This window comes from Etheostoma spectabile, chromosome 18 (assembly GCF_008692095.1).
Source record: "Etheostoma spectabile isolate EspeVRDwgs_2016 chromosome 18, UIUC_Espe_1.0, whole genome shotgun sequence".
Lineage (NCBI taxonomy): Eukaryota > Metazoa > Chordata > Actinopteri > Perciformes > Percidae > Etheostoma > Etheostoma spectabile.
The window spans coordinates 15,115,897-15,135,642 of record NC_045750.1 but is presented as its reverse complement, the minus strand read 5'-3'; the positions used below and the strand labels follow the sequence as shown (position 1 = coordinate 15,135,642).

General features: G+C 36.7%; 2 protein-coding genes across 2 annotated transcripts in view; one reads left to right on the top strand and one right to left on the bottom strand.

The window, feature by feature from the left end:
- Window positions 1–1,473, top strand: part of faxca (failed axon connections homolog, metaxin like GST domain containing a) — an 8,183-nt gene extending 6,710 nt beyond the window's left edge. The window contains exon 6 of the mRNA XM_032543381.1: window positions 1–1,473. This exon is cut by the window's left edge and continues 1,910 nt beyond it. The gene's annotated coding sequence lies outside the window, so the exon portion shown is untranslated.
- Window positions 1,474–14,199: 12,726 nt separating this feature from the next.
- Window positions 14,200–17,814, bottom strand: pou3f2a (POU class 3 homeobox 2a). Its single transcript, XM_032543575.1, has one exon. The coding sequence runs from the start codon at window positions 17,089–17,091 to the stop codon at window positions 15,715–15,717; it is 1,377 nt and encodes a 458-aa protein (XP_032399466.1). The 5' UTR covers window positions 17,092–17,814; the 3' UTR covers window positions 14,200–15,714.
- Window positions 17,815–19,746: the final 1,932 nt, after the last annotated feature.

Sequence of the window (19,746 nt, the reverse complement as noted above, 5' to 3'; positions counted from 1 at the left end):
ACACACACACACACACACACACACACACACAGAGAATTGAAGAAAAATGTTTGTGTGTGTTTTCAAAAATAATCATATTGGCTAAAATATTGTTCCCAAAGTATGAGTTAGAAAAATGTAGCAATAATATGTAGCATTATATAGTGAAATAAGAAGAAACTAATCTAATACTTAGCAGAGGGTTAGGTTTTAAGGTTATAGGGGTTAGAAAGACGTCATTACGACACTGCTGTCATTTGTTGAAGTTAGACCATGATGTCGATGGCATGATGGGAAAGAATATAATGACGTTTAAATGAAAGCACCATTTTCCTCCGTGTGGCTCTGTCACTGGGTTCTCTGGTTAACAAAATAATGTCAAAAACATTCATATATAAGGCTTCAATTCCAAGCCTTTAGTAAAGAGACGGTTAAACCTTTAGGTGTGTGAATGTCAATACAATAACTAAAAACATGAACTGAAAGATGTCATTCTGTGTCTTAAAAGCCCTTGCCTGCATGTCAGATTATCAAAACTGACTCCTAACGCTGTTTACTTTATATTAGTGCCAGCATATGACTTATGTTTTTATAGAAATGTATTATTTATTTATTTCATGTGTATATTTATTAATTTTGATAGTGGATGTGATTAAAATGAGGAAACAGTAATATTGTTAATAATCTTTGGCACTTTTGTTCTTCTGTTTACACATTTGTTTCATCTATGGCTGAGAGTTTATTGATCTGTGTATTAGTGCAATACTGTAGATTCTCGCATATTTTCATGGCATTGCTGTAATTGCATGCGAGTCCATGTTTTGAGATTTGATGTGATGAATGTTATAATTCATATCATAATATCAATGGCATTGTGTTCAGATATTACCGCCCCTTATCTGCTGCACAGTTACTGTCAAAAGTCGAACTTTTTACTCAGCAGAGATTCAGTTGAAATCATAAAAAAAAATACATGAAATATTGAGGTGAAATACCAAACTGGGTGCTAGAGCTCAGATTAGCAAGGTGAGGTCAGCCACCCTGCCGATCAGCTGATGATCGGTGTCCCTGTTGTAAAACTCACCCATTACAGGAAGAACTGTCCTTCCAGATCAGTGTCTGTCGGCAACTTCATCTGTCTCAGTGTCCCTCAGCAGTCTGAGGTCAGGGGTCGGGCGTTCAGCCCTGCTGTGTGTGTGTGTGTGTGTGTGTCGCTCTCTGTTGAGATTTCTGCTTGTAGATTGTAGAAGCCATATTGTCTTGTGGTGTTGTGAGAGTGTGTGTGTGTGCTGAAACTCTTCTCTCATTACACTGTAAATAAGAAGAAAAAAAAGTCAAAGTCATATGCGAACATGAATTAAAAGAAATCACTCTGTACTCATTAAAAAAAGATTCTTATGAATGTATCATACCTAGAGATAAAAAAATTTAAAAAAAAGCTGTATGACAATGGATTACTCCTAATATTTCATTAAATATGGCTGTGGTATTTTCCTCTTGTTTTGTTTGTTGTTATTATGTTGAAATGTGCCTGCAAAGTGTACCTAAGGAGAAAAACTGTGCTCTGTATCAACACTTGGAGTTGGGTATGCTCTGGCATATATCTGTCTCATAATCCCTCTCCCTCTGTGCCTGGTACCACATGACAATACAAAGCCCACCCAATGCTGAAGAATTAGCTGTCTTCTCTTTGTGCTTGTGCTGGAGCATCCGGAGAAAGAGAGAGAGAAAGAGAAAGTGGTGGGAGCACCGCTGCAGAGACTTAGTGTGGGTTCGGCGGAGGAAAGGGCACGTAAAGCAAAAGAGACAAACAGTGATACGAGGATGTTTGATGACTTTGGCTGCTTGCATTTATGTGGCTATTGTGCAGAATCCCCGGGAGAGCTCCTTCCACACAAGACAGAGAAGACAATTCAGAAATGACAATGACACCAGAGTATAAATCATCTCTTGTGAGTCAGAGATGGCATGCAGTGTCAGAGTTGGCAGCTGTCTGCGTGTGTGCGTGTGTTTGTGTGTGTGTGTGTGTGTGTGTGGCGCTAGCTGGCCGGCTGACTGACTGTCTAACACGTGGCTGTGTGCATGACGTGTGAGGTGGGACGTTGTGGTGAGAGTGAATGTGCCTTTTTGTGTTTGTGTGTGTGTTTGTGTGAGAGTGAGTGTGTGCACAATATGAATAATGCAGAGCAAGCGTGTACGGGCCTGAGGGCCAGGAGGAGGGCAGATGGTCGCCTGCTTATGGGACAGAATCCAGGCAATAGGGTCCTCCAGAGAGCTGGGTCCTTTCCTCAAATTCAATGTTCTGGCTCATATTTGGGTGAATGCTGATTCATCAGTATTATAATCCGACTATTCGGTATTATTTTCGGCCCCCTACAATTTCTGCATACCTTAAGCTACAAAAAACATTAAAATATCAAAATGTTGGGCCCTTTAACAACCTTTTCTAGCATCTATACTTTTTAAAATATGTCGTTTTTTTTCTTTTTACATTTAAAGTCAATACCGACAGGTGTTAGAGAATCATTCTCTAGTAGTCGTAGGTTTTTTTTTTGTGGTATCACTGTTTAAGGTTGGTGCTTCTTTAAGGCTTATTCTGCGTTTATAATCCTGTTTATTATCCCTTTTTCTCAACGTGGTATGCTATGAACTGTTCAATATTCTGTTCTATGACTTCTTTCAAAAAACTATAGTAAGACTTTTTATCACTTTTTCCCAAGACACTACACTATGACTTTTTATCTTTTTTTTTGCTATACAATATTGTGACTTTTCACTTCTTTTCGGTCTACTATACCATGACTTTTTTTTGACATACACTACCGTTCAAACTTTGCTTTCGTCAAAGAATCCTCCATTTGCCGCAATTATAGCATTGCAGACCTTTTGGCATTCTAGCTGTTAATTTGTTGAGGTAATCTGGAGAAATTGCACCCCACGCTTCCAGAAGACTCCCCACAGGGTTGGTTTGGATGGGCACTTCTCTGCGTACCATACGTCAAGCTGCTCCCACAACAGCTCAATGGGGTTCAGATCTGGTGACTGCGCTGGCCACCATCCTTACCGATAGAATACCAGCTGCCTGCTTCTGCTCTAAATAGTTCTTGCACAATTTGGAGGTGTGTTTTTCATCATATTACCTCCACCATGCTTAACAGATGCGTCGGGCATTCTTCCAGCATCTTTTCATTTGTCTGCGTCTCACAAACGTTCTTCTCTGGATCCAAACACCTCAAACCTGGATTCATCCGTCCACAACACTTTTTTCCAGTCTTCCTCTGTCCAATGTCTGTGTTCTTTGCCCACTTAATCTTTTTCTTTTATTGGCCAGTCTCAGATATGTCTTTTTCTTTGCCCTCTGCCCTGAAGCCCAGAATCCCGCAGCTGCCTCTTCACTGTAGATGTTGACACTGGTGTTTTGCGGGTACTATTAATGAATGCCAGTTGGGGACCGGTGGTGTCTGTTTCTCAAACTTGAGACTAATGTACTACTTCTTGCTCAGTTTGCAACGCGGCCTCCCACTTCTTTTTCTACTTGGTTAGAGCCTGTTTGTGCTGTCCTCTGAAGGGAGTAGTACACACCGTTTAGGAAATCTTCAATTTCTTAGCAATGTCCGCATGGAATAGCCTTCATTTCTTAGGACAAATAGACTGTCGAGTTTCAGATGAAAGTTCTCTTTTCTGGCCATTTTGAGCATTTGATTGACCCCACAAATGTGATCTCCAGAAACTCAATCTGCTCAAGGAAGGTCAGTTTTGTAGCTTCTGTAACGACCTAAACTGTTTTCAGATGTGTGAACATGATTGCACAAGGGTTTTCTAATCATCATTAGCCTTCTGAGCCAATGAGCAACACATTGTCCATTAGAACACTGGAGTGATAGTTGCTGGAAATGGGCCTCTATACACCTATGTAATATTGCACCAAAAACCAGACATTTGCAGCTGGAATAGTCATTTACCACATTAGCAGTATAGAGTGTATTTCTTCAAAGTTAAGACTAGTTTAAAGTTATCTTCATTGAAAAGTACAGTGCTTTTCCTTCAAAAATAAGGACATTTCAATGTGACCCCAAACTTTTGAACGGTAGTGTACATGTTTCATTTTATCACTTTTTGGACAGACTATACCATCACTTTTTTATTACTTTTGTTGACATACTACACTATGACTTTTTTATCACTTTTTTGACATACAATACTATGACATTTTATCTTTTTTTTGACACACTATGACTTTTTTGACATAATATGCTGTAATATAATATCTTTTTAATCACTTTTTTGACATACCATAGTATGACATTTTTATAACTTTTATTGACATGCAATACTGTGACTTTTTCATTTTTTTCCAACATACTATACTATGACTTTTCTTCAACATACTACATCTTTATAGTATTTCATAACTTTTTGATCACATTTTGTCATACTATACTATACTATGACTGTATTCGATATGCTATACTATGACTTCTCTTAAATATACTAAACTATGACTTTTTTTGACATAATATACTGTATGTTTTTAATCACTTTTTTAACATACTAAACTGTGACTTTTTGATCCTTTTTTGAACATACTATACTATGACCTTCATAACATTATATTCTATGAGTTATTTTGACAAACCATAGTGTGACCTTTTATTACTTTTTGACATACTAAACTATGACTTTTTTCACTTTTTTCAACATACTATAGTATGACATTTTATAACTTTTATTGACATACTATAACTTTTCGTTTTTTTTAACATACTATACTATGCCTTTTTTGACGTACTATACTATATCTTTATATTTTTTTATAACTTTTTAATCACAACTTTGCCATACTATGACTGTTGTTGATATGCTATTCTATGACTTCTCTTAGATATTCTAAACTATGACATTTTCAACTACTTATTTTGACATACACTATTATGACTTTTTGACTTTTTTCCGAGAAACTATACAATGACTTTTTATAATTTTTTCGACATACTATATTATGACTTTTTCATAAATTTTTCATCATACTATACTATGTTTTGATTCCTTTTTTTCAAGATACTGTACAAAGACCTTTACAACATTCTATTCTATGACTTCTTTTGACAAACTATAGAATGACCTTTTATTAATTTTTTTTGACGTACTATACTATGATTTTTTTTCTCACTTTTTTCAACATAATACAATATTACTTTGTTATCACTTTTTTTCAACATGACATTTTATAACTTTCATTAACATACAATACTATGACTTCATCATACTATACTATGACTTTTCTGACATACTATACTAAATCTTTATATTTTTTATAACTTTTTTGGTATACTACACTATGACTTTTTAAAATTACTTATTTTGACATACAATACTATGACTTTTTCACTTTTTTACAACATACTATACAATGACTTGTTGATCAGTTTTTTTCAACGTACTACAGCATGACTTTTTGACATACTGTTCAATGACTCTTTGTGGAGACTTTGTGTGTTCTCACAGAACCTTTTTCATCATACTATACTATGAAGTTTTTGTCCCTTTTTTCAAGAAACTATACTAATACTTTTTTCAACATTCTATACTGTACTTCTATACTATGACTTCATTATTACTTTTTTGACATACAATATCCTGATTTTTTTGACATACAATACTATGACTTTTTTATTACTTTTGATTGACAAACTATAATTTGACATTTTATAACTTTCTTGACATACAATACAATAACTTTTTCAATTTTCAACATACTAGACTATAACTTTTTTCAACATACTATACTATATCTTCGTGTATTTTTTTTTTATAACTTTTTAATCACAACATTTTTGCCATACTATACTATGACTTCTCTTACACATACTGAACTATTGCTTTTTTAATTACTTATTTTGATATGTAATACTATGGCTTTTTTCACTTTTTTGACATACTATACAATGACTTTTAATCATTTTTTCCACATACTATACAATGACTTTTAATCATTTTTTCCATATACTATACAATGACTTTTAATCATTTTTTCCATATACTATACAATGACCTTTAATCATTTTTTTCATATACTATACAATAACTTTTAATCATTTTTTCCACATACTATACAATGACTTTTAATATTTTTTTCATATACTATACAATGACTTTTTTTAATCATTTTTCCATATACTAGACAATGACTTTTAATAATTTCTTCCACATACTGTACAATGACTTTTAATCATTTTTTCCACCTACTACACAATGACTTTTAATCATTTTTTTCCACATACTGTACAATGACTTTTAATCATTTTTTCCACATACTGTACAGTGACTTTTAATCATTTTTTTCCACCTACTACACAATTACTTTTAATCATTTTTTCCATATCCTATACAATAACTTTTTGATCAGTTTTTTTCAACATACTACACCATAACGTTTTTTAACATACTATTCAATGACTATTTGTGGAGACTTTGCGTGCTCTTACAGAACTTTGTAAACATACTATATTATCACTTTATTACTTTTTTCATCATAGTATGACGTTTTGGTTCCTCTTTATCTAATACTACGCTAAGCTTTTTGTCAACAATTTATACTGTGACATCTTTCAACATACTATACTATAACTTTATTATCACTTTTTTGACATACTATACTATTACCTTCATCACTTTTTTATACATTATACTCTGACTTTTTTGACATACTATATTGTAACTTTTTAAACCTTTAAAAATCGTTAATTCTATTTTATGACTTCTTTTGACAAACCAGTTTGACTTTAAATCATTTTTTAGACAAACTATAATATGACTTTTTATAACCTTTTTTGGGATACAATGGTATGACTTTTTTCTGACTTTTTTTGACATACTTTACTATGACCTTTTTTCACTTTTTTTGACATTCTATAATATGCCTTTTTTCAATGTACTATGCTGCGACTTTTTTTTATCGCTTTTTTCTACATGCCTTTTTAATAACTTTTTCCTGCATACTATAAGTTGACTTTTTAATCACAACTTTTTTGACATACTACTATGACTGTTTATGCTATACTATACTATGACTTCTTTTAGATATTACTACTACACTATGAGTTTTCATCACTTTTTTCGACAAACTACATGATGAGGTTTTCCGACATACTATACTGTGGAGACTTTGTGTGTCCAGACTGTTTTCAACATACTATACTATGACTCTTTGATCCCTATATTCAACATTCTACACTGTGACATTTTTCAAAATACTATACTATGAATTTTTTCACTTATTTTGACAGACTATAAATTATTTCACTTTTTTCAATATACCATACTGTGACTTTATCATCCCTTTTTTCATTATACCATACTATGACCTTTGCAACATTCTATTCTATGAATTCTTTTGACAAACTATAGTATGACTTTTTATCACTTTTTTGACATACTATACTATGTCTTGTTCACTTTCTTTTAACATACTACACTATGACTTTTCATCCTTTTTTCAACATATTATACTTTAACTTTTTTCATCATACTATAATGTGACGTTTTAATCTCTTTTTTTCAACATATTATACTGGGACATTTTTCTACATACTATACTATAATTTTGTAATCACAACTTTTTTTTTTACATGCTGAACTATGACTGTTTTTGATATACTATACTATGACTTAATTTAGATTACTACACTTTGACTTTGATCAGTTTTTTGACATACTTTACTATGACTTTTTCCATTTTTTCGACATACTATACTATGACTTTTATTCACTTTTGTAAACTAAATATGCTATTACTTTTTATGACTTTTTGTCATCCAACTGTACAATGACTTTTTTTCAAAAATGATATGCCATGACTTCTTTTAAGATAATGTACTATTACTTTTTATCATGTTTTTCAAAATACTATAGTTTGACTTTTCTATAACGTTTTTCAAAATACTGTACTACAACTTTTTTTGACATACTATATCTATACTATGACTTTTTTTGACATGATATACTGTAACTTTATAATCTATTTTTTCAACATACTTTGCCATGACTGTTTTTGCTGTACTACACTATAATGTCTTCATGCTATGTTATACTACGACGTCTTTGACATAGAATACTATGACTTTTATTCACTTTTTTTAACATATTATACTCTCACTTTTTTTGACATACTATACTATTATTTTTATGACATTTTCAACATATTATACTATGACTTTTTGATCAGTTTCGTCGTCAAACTATACTGTGACGTCTTTGGACACACTATACAATGAATTTTTAACACTTTTTTTCAAACTACTATACTTTAACTTTTGTATAACTTTTCGAAATAATATACAACAACCTTTTTCAACATATTACACTATGACTTTTATACCTTTTTTGACATACAATACTATGACTTCTTTTTGACATTCTATGACTTGTTTCACTTTTCCTTGACATACTTTCGATTGTTTTTTGATATACTATACCACTACTTTTCTTTTACTGTTTTTGACAGACTATACTATGACTTTTTTTTCAATATTCTTTCGACATACTGTACTTTGACTTTTTCGTCACTTTTTCAACACACTATACTGTGACTTTTTAATCACTTTTTTCGAGATAATTGACTTTTTTCTTTTTTGTATTTTTTTGATGACTTTTTTCATTATAATATTCTATAACTTTATAATCATGTTTCAACATACTATGCTATGACTTTTATTTACTTTTTTCAACATACTGTACTATGACTTTTTAAATGTCTTTTTCAATGTACCATGCTTTATGACTTTTTTGACATACCATATTATGACTTTTTGATTACTTTTTGTTATCAAACTACACCATGAATTTTCAACATTATATACAATGGGTTCTTTCCTCATACTATACTAAGACTTTTTGATCACTTTTTTCAAATTACTATACTATGCCTTTTCTGTAACTTTTTTTTGACATGACTATGACTTTTTATAACTTTTTTCTACGTACCGTACTATGACTTTTTTGACATAATATACTATAACTTTATAATCACTTATTTCAACACACTATACTATGCCTGTTTTCGATATACTATACTATGATATAGTTATGAAATAATATACTATGAATTTTGTCACTTTTTTTACACACTTTAGGCCTAGTGTGACTTTTTTCTATCACTTTCTTGCCCATACCATACTATGTCTTTTTGATCCCTTTTTTCAAAATATTATACTATGACTTTTTTGACATTCAATAGAAAGACATCTTTCAACATACTATTTGACTCTTTCGTCCCTTTTTTTGACATACTATACTGTTTTTTTTCACTTTTTTGACTTACTATACCATGTTTTTTCATCACTTTTTGTCATTTAACTATACTCTGACTTTTTCAACATTATATACTATGACTTCTTTCAACATATTCAAGATTTTTTTAATCACTTTTTCGACATATTGTACAAGAACTTTATAATCACTTGTTTGGCATACAGCAATATGACAACACTTTTTTTCCCGACATACTATACTATGACTTTTTTTGACATAATATACTATAACTTTATAATCACTTATTTCAACATACTATACTATGACTGTTTTTGATATACTATACTATATATTTATATTATATATTTATGAAATACTATAATGCGAATTTTGTCACTTTTTTGACATACTATGGGCCTACTGTGACTTCTTTTATCACTTTTTTCCCCATACTATACTGTCTTTTTGATCCCTTTTTTCAAAATAATATACTATGACATCTTTCAACATACTATTTAACTCTTTCATCCCTTTTGACATACAATATTATGTTTTTTTTTTTCATGACTTATTTTGACATACTATACTATAACTTTTTCATCACTTTTTTTTCGACATACTGTACTATCAGTATCAATTTGGAACTGAGGAATGCAAGAAGGTCCTTCTTCTCTGATATTCCTCTAAACACTAATACTTCACTTGCTTGTTTGCTACTTTAGAGGTTACAAACCCTCCATACCAGTAGCATCTGAACTTTTATTTACCAAGGCCTGCAATGACTTTGCCTCCTTCTTCAAGACAAATTCAAAAGATTAGACAAACAGTCAGTGCCTCCATATCAAGTTCAGGATATTTGTGTCACATGTTCAAGCAAAAATAGTTCCAATAGACAGAATTTCACACGATCAACCATACAAACCTGGAGGACATTATTCAACATCTGAAAACCTAACCTGTTGCCTTGATATTCTACCAACGGGACTTTTCAAAAATGTTCCATGTTTGACTTCGATCTTCTCCAGATTGTGAACACCTCTTCTTTCAGGAATCTTCCCACAGGCCCTGAAACTGCAGTAATCAAGCCACTCTTAAAAAGAACACCTAGACAAGTCACTAATGAGCACATAGGCCAATATAAACCTTCCGTTTTTAAGTAAAACATTGAAAAGTATTCTTTCAACAACTCAACCATTCTGTCACTAAGCAACAGTTTTGATACCTTTCAGTCGGGTTTCCGACCACACCACAGCACTGAAACGGCTCTTGTCAAAGTCTTTAATGACATCCACCTTAACACAGATAATGCAAAATTTCAATCTTGTATTACTTGATCTCAGTGCTGCATTTGTGCACGGTCGACCACGACATACTACTAGACGATTGGAAACTCCGTTGGCCTTTCTGGCTTAGTACTAAACTGGTTTGAATCCTACCTAAAGAATAGGATTACTTGTGTCTTATAGTAATTATGCATCTGAGCGTACAATATGACGTGCGGAGTTCCGCAAGGCTCCTTCTGGGGCCTCTTCTGTTTACATCTACATGCTTCCACTGGCTCAGATTATGGAGAAAAACAAATAATTACCATAGTTATGGCGACTACGACACCACATTTACATACCTTATTGCCAGGGACTATAGTCCAATACAAAAACTGACTAAGTGCATTGAACAAATCCGACTGGATGTCCAGAACTTTCTGAAATTATGAAGGAAAAACTAGGTGGTTGTTTTTGGAAAAGAAGAACGATTAAAATCGGCGCTCAGCTTCAAACACAATTTAAAAACAACAGACAAAGCCAGAATCTGGGTGTAGTCATGGACTCAGACCTGAATTTTAACAGCCCTTAACAATACAAAGTCAGCCTACTTCACCTTAGAATATATCAAGGGTTAAAGGACTTATGTGTAAACAGGACTTGGAAAAACTGGTCCATGCTTTCATCTTCAGTAGACTTGACTACTGTAACGGGTCTTTACAGGTCTCCCTAAAAATCAATCAACAGCTACAGCTGATTCAGAACGCTGCTGCTCAGTCCTCACTAAGACCAAAGACTGGATCACATCACTCCAGTTCTGAAGTCTTACCTGGCTTCCTGTGTCTCAAAGATTGATTTCAAAGTACTCTTGCTAGTTTAATATCCCTAACGGTTTAGGTCCAAAATACATTTCTGATCTGCTACTACACTATGACCCCCCCAGACCTCTCAGGTCATCTGGACAGGTCTACTTTCTGTCCCCAGAGTCAGAACTAAACAGGTGAAGCAGCTTTCAGTTTTCTATGCTCCTCTATCTGGAACAAACTCCCAGAAACCTGCAGATCCGCTGCTACTCTCAGTTCTTTTAAATCTAGGCTGAAGACCTTTCTTTTGATGCTGCCTTTCTTAAATGAATCTCATTTCTTTAAATTTCTTATGCTGCACTGTAACTTTATTTTGTGTTTTATGTGTCCTAATGTTTCTATTTGTTTTTAACTGTCTATTCATGTGTTTTATTAATTTTAATGTTTATGATTTTAACTGTTTGTACTTGTGTTTTATCTGTTTAACCTGATTTCGTGTAAAGCACTTTGAATTGCCCTGTTGCTGAAATGTGCTATACAAATAAAGCTGCCTTGCCTTGCCTTGCCTTGCCTATCACTTCTTAATCACTTTTTTTTCAAAATACTATACCATGACTGTTTTCAATACTATACCATCCCTTTTTTATTACTTTTTTTGACATACTATACTATGACATTTTTACGCTTTTTTTGACATACCATACCACGACTTTTTGCATCACTTTTTTGACTTGCTAAATTATTATTTTTATGACTTTTTCCAACATAATATACTGTAACTTTATAATACATTTTTCAACATGCTATAGCCTACCATGACTATTTTATCACTTTTTTTGACATACAGTACTTTAATTGTATTCACTTTTTATGACTTTTTTGACATGATATAATGTAACTTTATAACCAATACTATACTATGATACATTTATGATACTATGACTCTTTTTTTACTTTTTTCCTCATACTATACTATGACTATTTCATCCCTTTTTTGGCCCAGATTATTTCCTTTTTTCTAGCATTTATACCTTTGAAATGTTAAGATTTTTTCTTTTTACATTGAAAGTCATTGGAGCAATCTTCAAATCCTCTTCCAATTCGAAATGCTGCTCCTCCCACATACATCCCACAGATGTCAATCAAACTTTTATTTACAAACCCCAATTAGAAAAAGCTTTAATATCTTTGGCAGTTTTTGTGCTATCACTGTTTAGCGCTTCTTTATGCTTCATGCGTTTTTAAAGGCTTCTCAGTCTACAGTGCAGAGGAGAGAAAACATGCCTCAGTGTTTCATAGCCTTCCACATACTGCCAATAATTCAACTATGGTGGAGTAATGAAGTATTGGAAGTCACCTGAGTATAAAAGTGTGCATCTGTTTAACTGTGGAGAGTAACTCCTCTTGGGTTGACAAACCCCTTAAGTCCTCGAATCAAATACAGAGGGCGTTATTCAGACCCAGTGTCATAAATTATAGCTGATTATAAGTTATTATTTAGAAAGGTGCATTGTCACATAAAAAGAAATACCTACATTCACTGATGCTGAAGCAACCACCCACCCTCCATCCAACCCAAGTCTGCTGTGAACTACTGACAGCCACTAGATGGCAGCAGCACACTGTTTCTGATTTGCCCACCGATCAGCACACACGTAGCCTTATAAATACTAGACATGGCGTGAAAGCAACTGGAAGATGTGCTGAAGAATATGAACCCCCATGTCTCAGAGGTCAAATCAGACCAGAAATCCTCCTCCTGCAACAAAATACTAAAACATGTCTGAAAACAAGGGTGGGGTTCAATATTACTCTTGAAATTGCACACTGTGGGCACAGCGTTCTCATCTCTCTAATTCAAAACTATCATTGTCACTTTATATTTCAGTGTGCTATCAGCGTGCTATGTTTTATTTAGCATTTATACAATTATTCAAACGATTTCCTAGGAAATGGAAATAATTCACAATACATGTTCATAATTATTTTAGGAGGTGTAATGAAGGCAGCAGGCCGGATTACACGTAGCCTAATAACAATAACAATAACAATAACAATAATTTTTTTTTTTTAAATGCAGGCCTGCCGTTTGCCTGTGTGCAAAAAGAAAAGCTTCAATTGTTTTGATTCTAAATGACGTCTCATAATTGTCAATTAGTTTCCATGTTTATCCTGATGGAAATATTAATTAACGCTACGGTGTTTCAATTGCAGGCCACTGACCGGCTGTCTGAACATCTTCACGGGTATCTCTTCCTAACAGTATTAGTGCAAATCAACGGTAGTAAACACTTAACCAAAACATCTGAAGGACAATATTTAAGCAACCGAGACGGATTGATAAAATCTATAATTATCATGCAAGGCCACGTGCGAGAAACCATAAACTAAACCAGCTGGTCGCCAGAGTTGCGACTTTTCCTGAGGCTCAATAAATGTTGCAAAGACTGCAGTGTTATAGAAAACAAATACGATTTAATGAAAAAAAAAAAGCATATATAAATTGTGCAATCGTTGATTTCTCTTCCCTCTTCGTTTGATCACAGATTTCAGGTCGATGCTGTTTTGTTTTGGTTGTTTGTTTTTTTTCCACCTCAAACTCAATTTCAGCTGAAGGATCAGGCCTACTTGAGATGTAGTCAGAATTACAGAAATATTGGGCCCCATTTAAATTAAGGGCCAATTAAGATGTAGGCCTATATACATTTAAATAAGAAAACTGCCCTGGTCGGCGTATTACAAAACAATGTGTCAAATATTGCTATGCTTCATTTTGAATGATTGGCGATAAATTAAAATAAAAAAAGAGCAGTGGAACATCTCGTTGACATTGGCCTCATACATTCAGAAAGTGTTTTGAATGCAAAAAACATCTCATGGAAATCGTCTAAAATTCACATTATGGGTTTTTTAAATACAACATTTTTCCTTCTATTCATCGACATCCTTCAGATGGAGTTGAGTTTCTGAATTTCTATATTTTCTTTAGATTTCAGTCAGAGAATTCATCCACAACTGTACTCTGGATTTTCCCTCGATAACCTTCCACTGTTAGGTCAGGTTATTCATCACAGGATTCAAGTGGCACAAGAACACGTGTCTGTGTTTGTGCTTTGGCACAGACTGACAGAGAAAAGCTGAGCAAACAAACAAACAAACAAACAAACAAACAAACATACAAACAAACGAAGCCATACAAAATAACAATTTGAGAAACATCCCACAAATAGTCTTCTCAGTGGATGAATAACAGTAGAAGTGTAGCCATTACGGCCAGAGCTGGTACCAGATATATTCAGGTGTTTTTTTTCCTCTCTTTCTTTTTTTTTTTTTTTTTTTTTGAAACTTTTAGTACAAGGAAGCAAAATGGGCTGGATTGCTTTGAGTGTCCAGCCGGACAGCTCGGTCTTTCTCACCAGCATTTGGAAAAGTACAGAAATAAAAACACACTGTAACAGGCGCCCAGACATGTCTGCACAGAAACAAAAGCCATACTCAGTATGGGTAGCCGTATTATTATTATTATTATTATCATTATATCATTATTTTATTATCATTATTGCCTGAATGTAAAAAAACACGTAAACCAAGTGAAGACATTTAAATAAAATAAATAATGGATGCAGGTGGACCACTGCAATCAATTACACATTCAATTTAAATCAGAATGTATAACAATTATAATATAATAATACTAATAATAAAGAAATGCATATAAAAAATAGACTATAATAGATAAATAACAAAAAAGATAATAATAAATGAATACTAATAATAATTATAAACAATAATAAAGATAATAATAATAACAATAATAAAGAATAATAATAAAAAAATAAAATAATCAGGTGGTTGATTGGCATGACTGTTACGTTGTACAGCAGTGTCTGCCATTCAGCCCTGCTTGCACGAGCGAAGAACCCTGTTGCTTTTGTTATGATGGAAAGATGGCGTTTATTTACCCACACTGACTGCGACTTTCTCATCGAGCCCGAAGCTGTTTTACACCCCCACATCGCCCCCGCCCCCCGTGCTCCCGCGGACACCTTGTGCCCACATCCGACTCTGTCTTTCTTTAACGACACATTACATAACGACACATTAGCGCCTCGGTTGAAGGTAAAGAAAAGCATTTCGTATCAATGTCGCTGTTTTCTTTTTTTTTTTTTTGGTAAGCACACACCAGCCGTATGCTTGGCAGTTCCGCGGCATGAAACCTCTCCATTCAGCTCTCTGCTATGCGTATTTTTAGTGCTTGAGTGCCACTGTATATCCCCACTGTGTGTGTCAGTGGGTCCAACGTTTAAACTGGCTGAGGTCCAGTTCCGAGCGGTCCAGCACAGAGAATCAAACACATCAGGAGGCGTTATTCCTCCTTTAGGGGTCCGTGTCTTGCTCAGAATAAGAATAACGGACTGGGGTCACTGCACAGGAGTTTGTCCTCCGTGATGAGGAGGGGTGTCCCCGTACATGTCCTCTCCTCCTGGTATCTGTCCCCCAGCGGGTGTCATCCTCTTCTCCTTCTGCCGCCTGTTACAAAACCAAACCCTCACCACCTCCTTCTCCAGCTGCAGACTGTCCGCTAGAGAGTTTATCTCCGCTGCTCCTGGTTTCGGACATTTGAGAAAATGGCTCTCCAGAGCTCCTTTGACGCCCACTTCGATGGAGGTCCTCTTTTTCCTTTTCCTTCCCTGTGCCGCGATTTTATCCAGACTAGTGGGGCTGCCCGAGGTGGAGTCCGCCTCCTCCAGCCACTTGTTCAACAAGGGCTTGAGTTTACACATATTTTTGAAGCTGAGCTGAAGCGCCTCGAACCTGCAAATGGTGGTCTGAGAAAAGACGTTTCCATACAGCGTCCCAAGAGCCAGTCCTACGTCCGCCTGGGTGAAGCCCAGCTTGATGCGTCGCTGTTTGAACTGCTTGGCGAACTGCTCCAACTCGTCGGAGGTCGGCGTGTCCTCGTCGGAGTGGTCCTGGCCGTGCTGGTGATGGTGTGACAGAGACTGCTGGTGGGCCCCAGGGCCGCCTCCGTGTTCGCTGAGGTGCGGGCTGTGGCTGTGGTGGTCCTCGTCCCGCAGAGGGTGGTGGTGCATCCCCCCTTGCTCTCCCCCTGGCATCAGACCGAAGCCGGACTGGGAATACACCAGGCTCTGGCCCTCAGATGTCGCCATACCGGGGATGTGCGTGGTGGCTGTGCTGGTTCGCCATGCTCTGGCGTCGTGATGCGCCTGCTGGTGCGCTAGGTGAGGGTGTCGCTGTTGCTGCTGCTGTTGCTGCAGACTGCTGGAGTTCTGCAGCTCCTCTCGGTCACTGTCGTGCAGTACGGGCTTCACGTCCTGTTCTCCGAGGGGACTAGATGGCCAGGGCGCCCCGCTGTCACCGTGAGACAGCGCCGTTATCCACTGGTGCGCGTGGCTGAGCGGATGTCCACCGCCCGGTAACGTGCTGTAGTCGTTCTGGAGCAGGGTGTGCGCGTCCCTGTACGCTGCCGCCTGCTGCATGCTCCCGGACTCCGAGTGTGGCGGCGGCGCGCTGCTGGGGGTGGTGAGGACGCTGTAGTGGTTAGATGTTGCGGTCGCCATAACTATCGGAGCCAGAGTGATAGCTGGAGTTAAAAGGAGGCTGCCTTTGACAGTTACTCTTTTGCGCCACGGGGCAGCTAGGCGTCTCTCTCCAGCATCTCCCGGGCGCTGTGCCAAGGGGACGCAGAGGCGCGCACCTGTGGTCCGCCTCGCTCCGCTCTTTATTGGCCAAGAACGGTTGACAGATGTGGTTACCCCTGACAGCACCCCGCTCATTGGTCACGGGAGATTGTACAGAAACCCCAATCACTCTGCCCAACAATACAAGCAGTCCTGCAGCATGCATGAGTACAAAGTGGAGGGAGATGGAGCCGAAGAGTGTAAACACAGAAAAGACTTAGCTTGAGAAAAAGGAAAAAAAGTAGTCCTATTCATTTTGAAAGTTCCTTCTCAACATTGATCTGGGCCACTGGGTCACGTTTATTGGTCTCGTGCGTGAAACCAGTTCGTAAAAGTTGCATGAAGCTATGCAGATTTGAACGTTAATTGATATAGGAGCTAACACATTTATGCGCTCATTGCCATAACTTTCTTGGTCCAAATACTCAAAACTGCCAAACCTTAACTCAGTCAAATTTGAATGCACCTGAAGTAGAATATTTGATATCTTTTTGCGCCATGAAACAGTAAGCAGTGATCAGGAGGAGAAACTTCCAGCTGCCTCTCTGCCCTCAGGATGCTGTCCAAAGAGAGGGGCTGCGTGCTTCCAGGGCCTCTGCCCCGTTGCCATGGCGAACTCGGTGAATGGAACAACAACGCCCACGTCACAGCTGCAATTCGCTCCTTCTTTTCGTTCCGTTCCGTTCCAAAGGGCTCATTGGGGCCGCGCGCTCGGCCGTCGGGACTAATAATGGGGGGCGAGCGGAGAGGGCAGCTCGAGGCCAAAGAGAGGAGGCTGCGAGAATGGATCTCTCTGCCTCCTCTGCCCCGAACGTGCCCCCTTCTACTGGCCGGGGAAACTTAGAGAGGGATGCACACCCAGTGGCACGCGAGGTACGGTTTCCCAAATCTCTTGCAAGAAAAAAAACAGCTTTTGATTTTTTTTATAGTTTTACAAGACATTACACTACATGTCATTTAGCGTACGTTTTTTATCGGAAGCGACTTGCAGTTGCTGTAGTGGTATATCAGAGGTTGCACGCCTCTGGAGCAAAGGGGTTCAGTGCCTTGCTCAGGGACACATTGGTTCATGTGTCGCAGTTGGAATCGAACCCAGAACCCCCCACACAACATTTTGAAGAGGAAAAAGCATCTCTTCCCTCTAACAAGGGATGCCAAATACAGCTGTGAAAAGGCACCATGCAAGTACATTAAGTGTACACTTTCCTTGAGTATTTCTATTTGATTCTACTTCATACTCCTGATTCATTACATTTCACAGCCAAATATCATGCTTATTATTCCTCTAAATGTATAGCTATATGTACTAGTTACTTTGCAGATTAAGCCAGTAAATAGACAACAAATTATGAACCTATAAAATATGATGCATTGTCTTCAATTAAGCTACAGTAGCAACAATTAGCTTCATTGTGACCAGCTGCAAAATTACAATTGGCTACTTGGTAAGGAATCTGAAATAATATTCCAGCAAGATATATTCATTCTAAACTTTTAAGCAGTTTTGTTTAAGGAGTATTTTCAATACACGGTGGCATTACTTTCTTACTTACTTCCTTACTTAGTATCATTGCTACACAGGACCGTGGAGGTGTGGACTCTCATAGTACAGTTTTGTCCTTCGGCACCGTTGGGAAGAAAATAACAGTGGAGTTTGTTACTGAACATTTATCAAAGCATTCATTTTTTGCTTTATCTGCTGGCCCTATCTTTAAATGAATGCAACGATATTGAAATTAAACTAATCCTCATTCTGCTGAGCCCCCCTGAAACCCTCTTAGACCCCTGGGGGGTCCCTGGACCTACTTTGGCAACTACTGGTATTTAGGAGATGGGATTTTATTGGCTCAAAGTGGGACACTGGCTGTAACACATAACAGCTATTAAGAGGTTAAAGGAACCTCAAAGGGAAATAAAAGAAGCAAGTTTCACCTTCAAACCAATGCACCCATGCAAATATGTGCACATTTCTTTTGCAAATTTAAAGCCATAGCTACACTCAGTGCACACAGACAATAAAAATCCACCTGATCCTGTAAATTAAAGACCATAGCACAATCCCATGGAAAAGATAGGTTAATTGATAAATACTTTGAATGTAATCAAGCTTTGCATGCACAGAAATAAACTGACGCACGTTGAATTATAGGGATCGAAAAAACACTGGATTATGATTAGGGTGTAATTCTGAGAATTACCTAATGTGTCGCCAGGGGCTCTGGCAAGCCGTGTGTTGAGAGTCGCAAAACATATTACCCTAATAGACTAATATGCAAACTACTGGCCGCCCAATTATAGGACCTAATAACGCATAAAAGATGCGAGTCCTGTTCTTACAAGACGAAGAGGTCGCTGTTAATTCAGTCAAAGGGCTGGGTGTGCTGTCAACACATGTAACGGTTCCACACGCATACTGTCTGTTTCCATGTCCCTCGTTCTGTATTCAAGAGTGAGAGTTAATGATGAAGAATCTGAGCGTTAAATTAACAGTAATTATATGGCCCCAGTGCTGTAAAGATTCAATTTCTTCGCAAGTCTAATGGGCCTAAGTGTCCCCACGCGCAGGCAGAACTCTCTATGAGATATTTATGATTGAAATGCACACAGACGGAACCAAAACAAACACACACGCACGCACGCACGCACACACGCACACACACACACACCACACACACACACACACACACACACACACACAACACACACACACACACATTGTATACACCTATCAAATGATTTGTGATTTCTTTC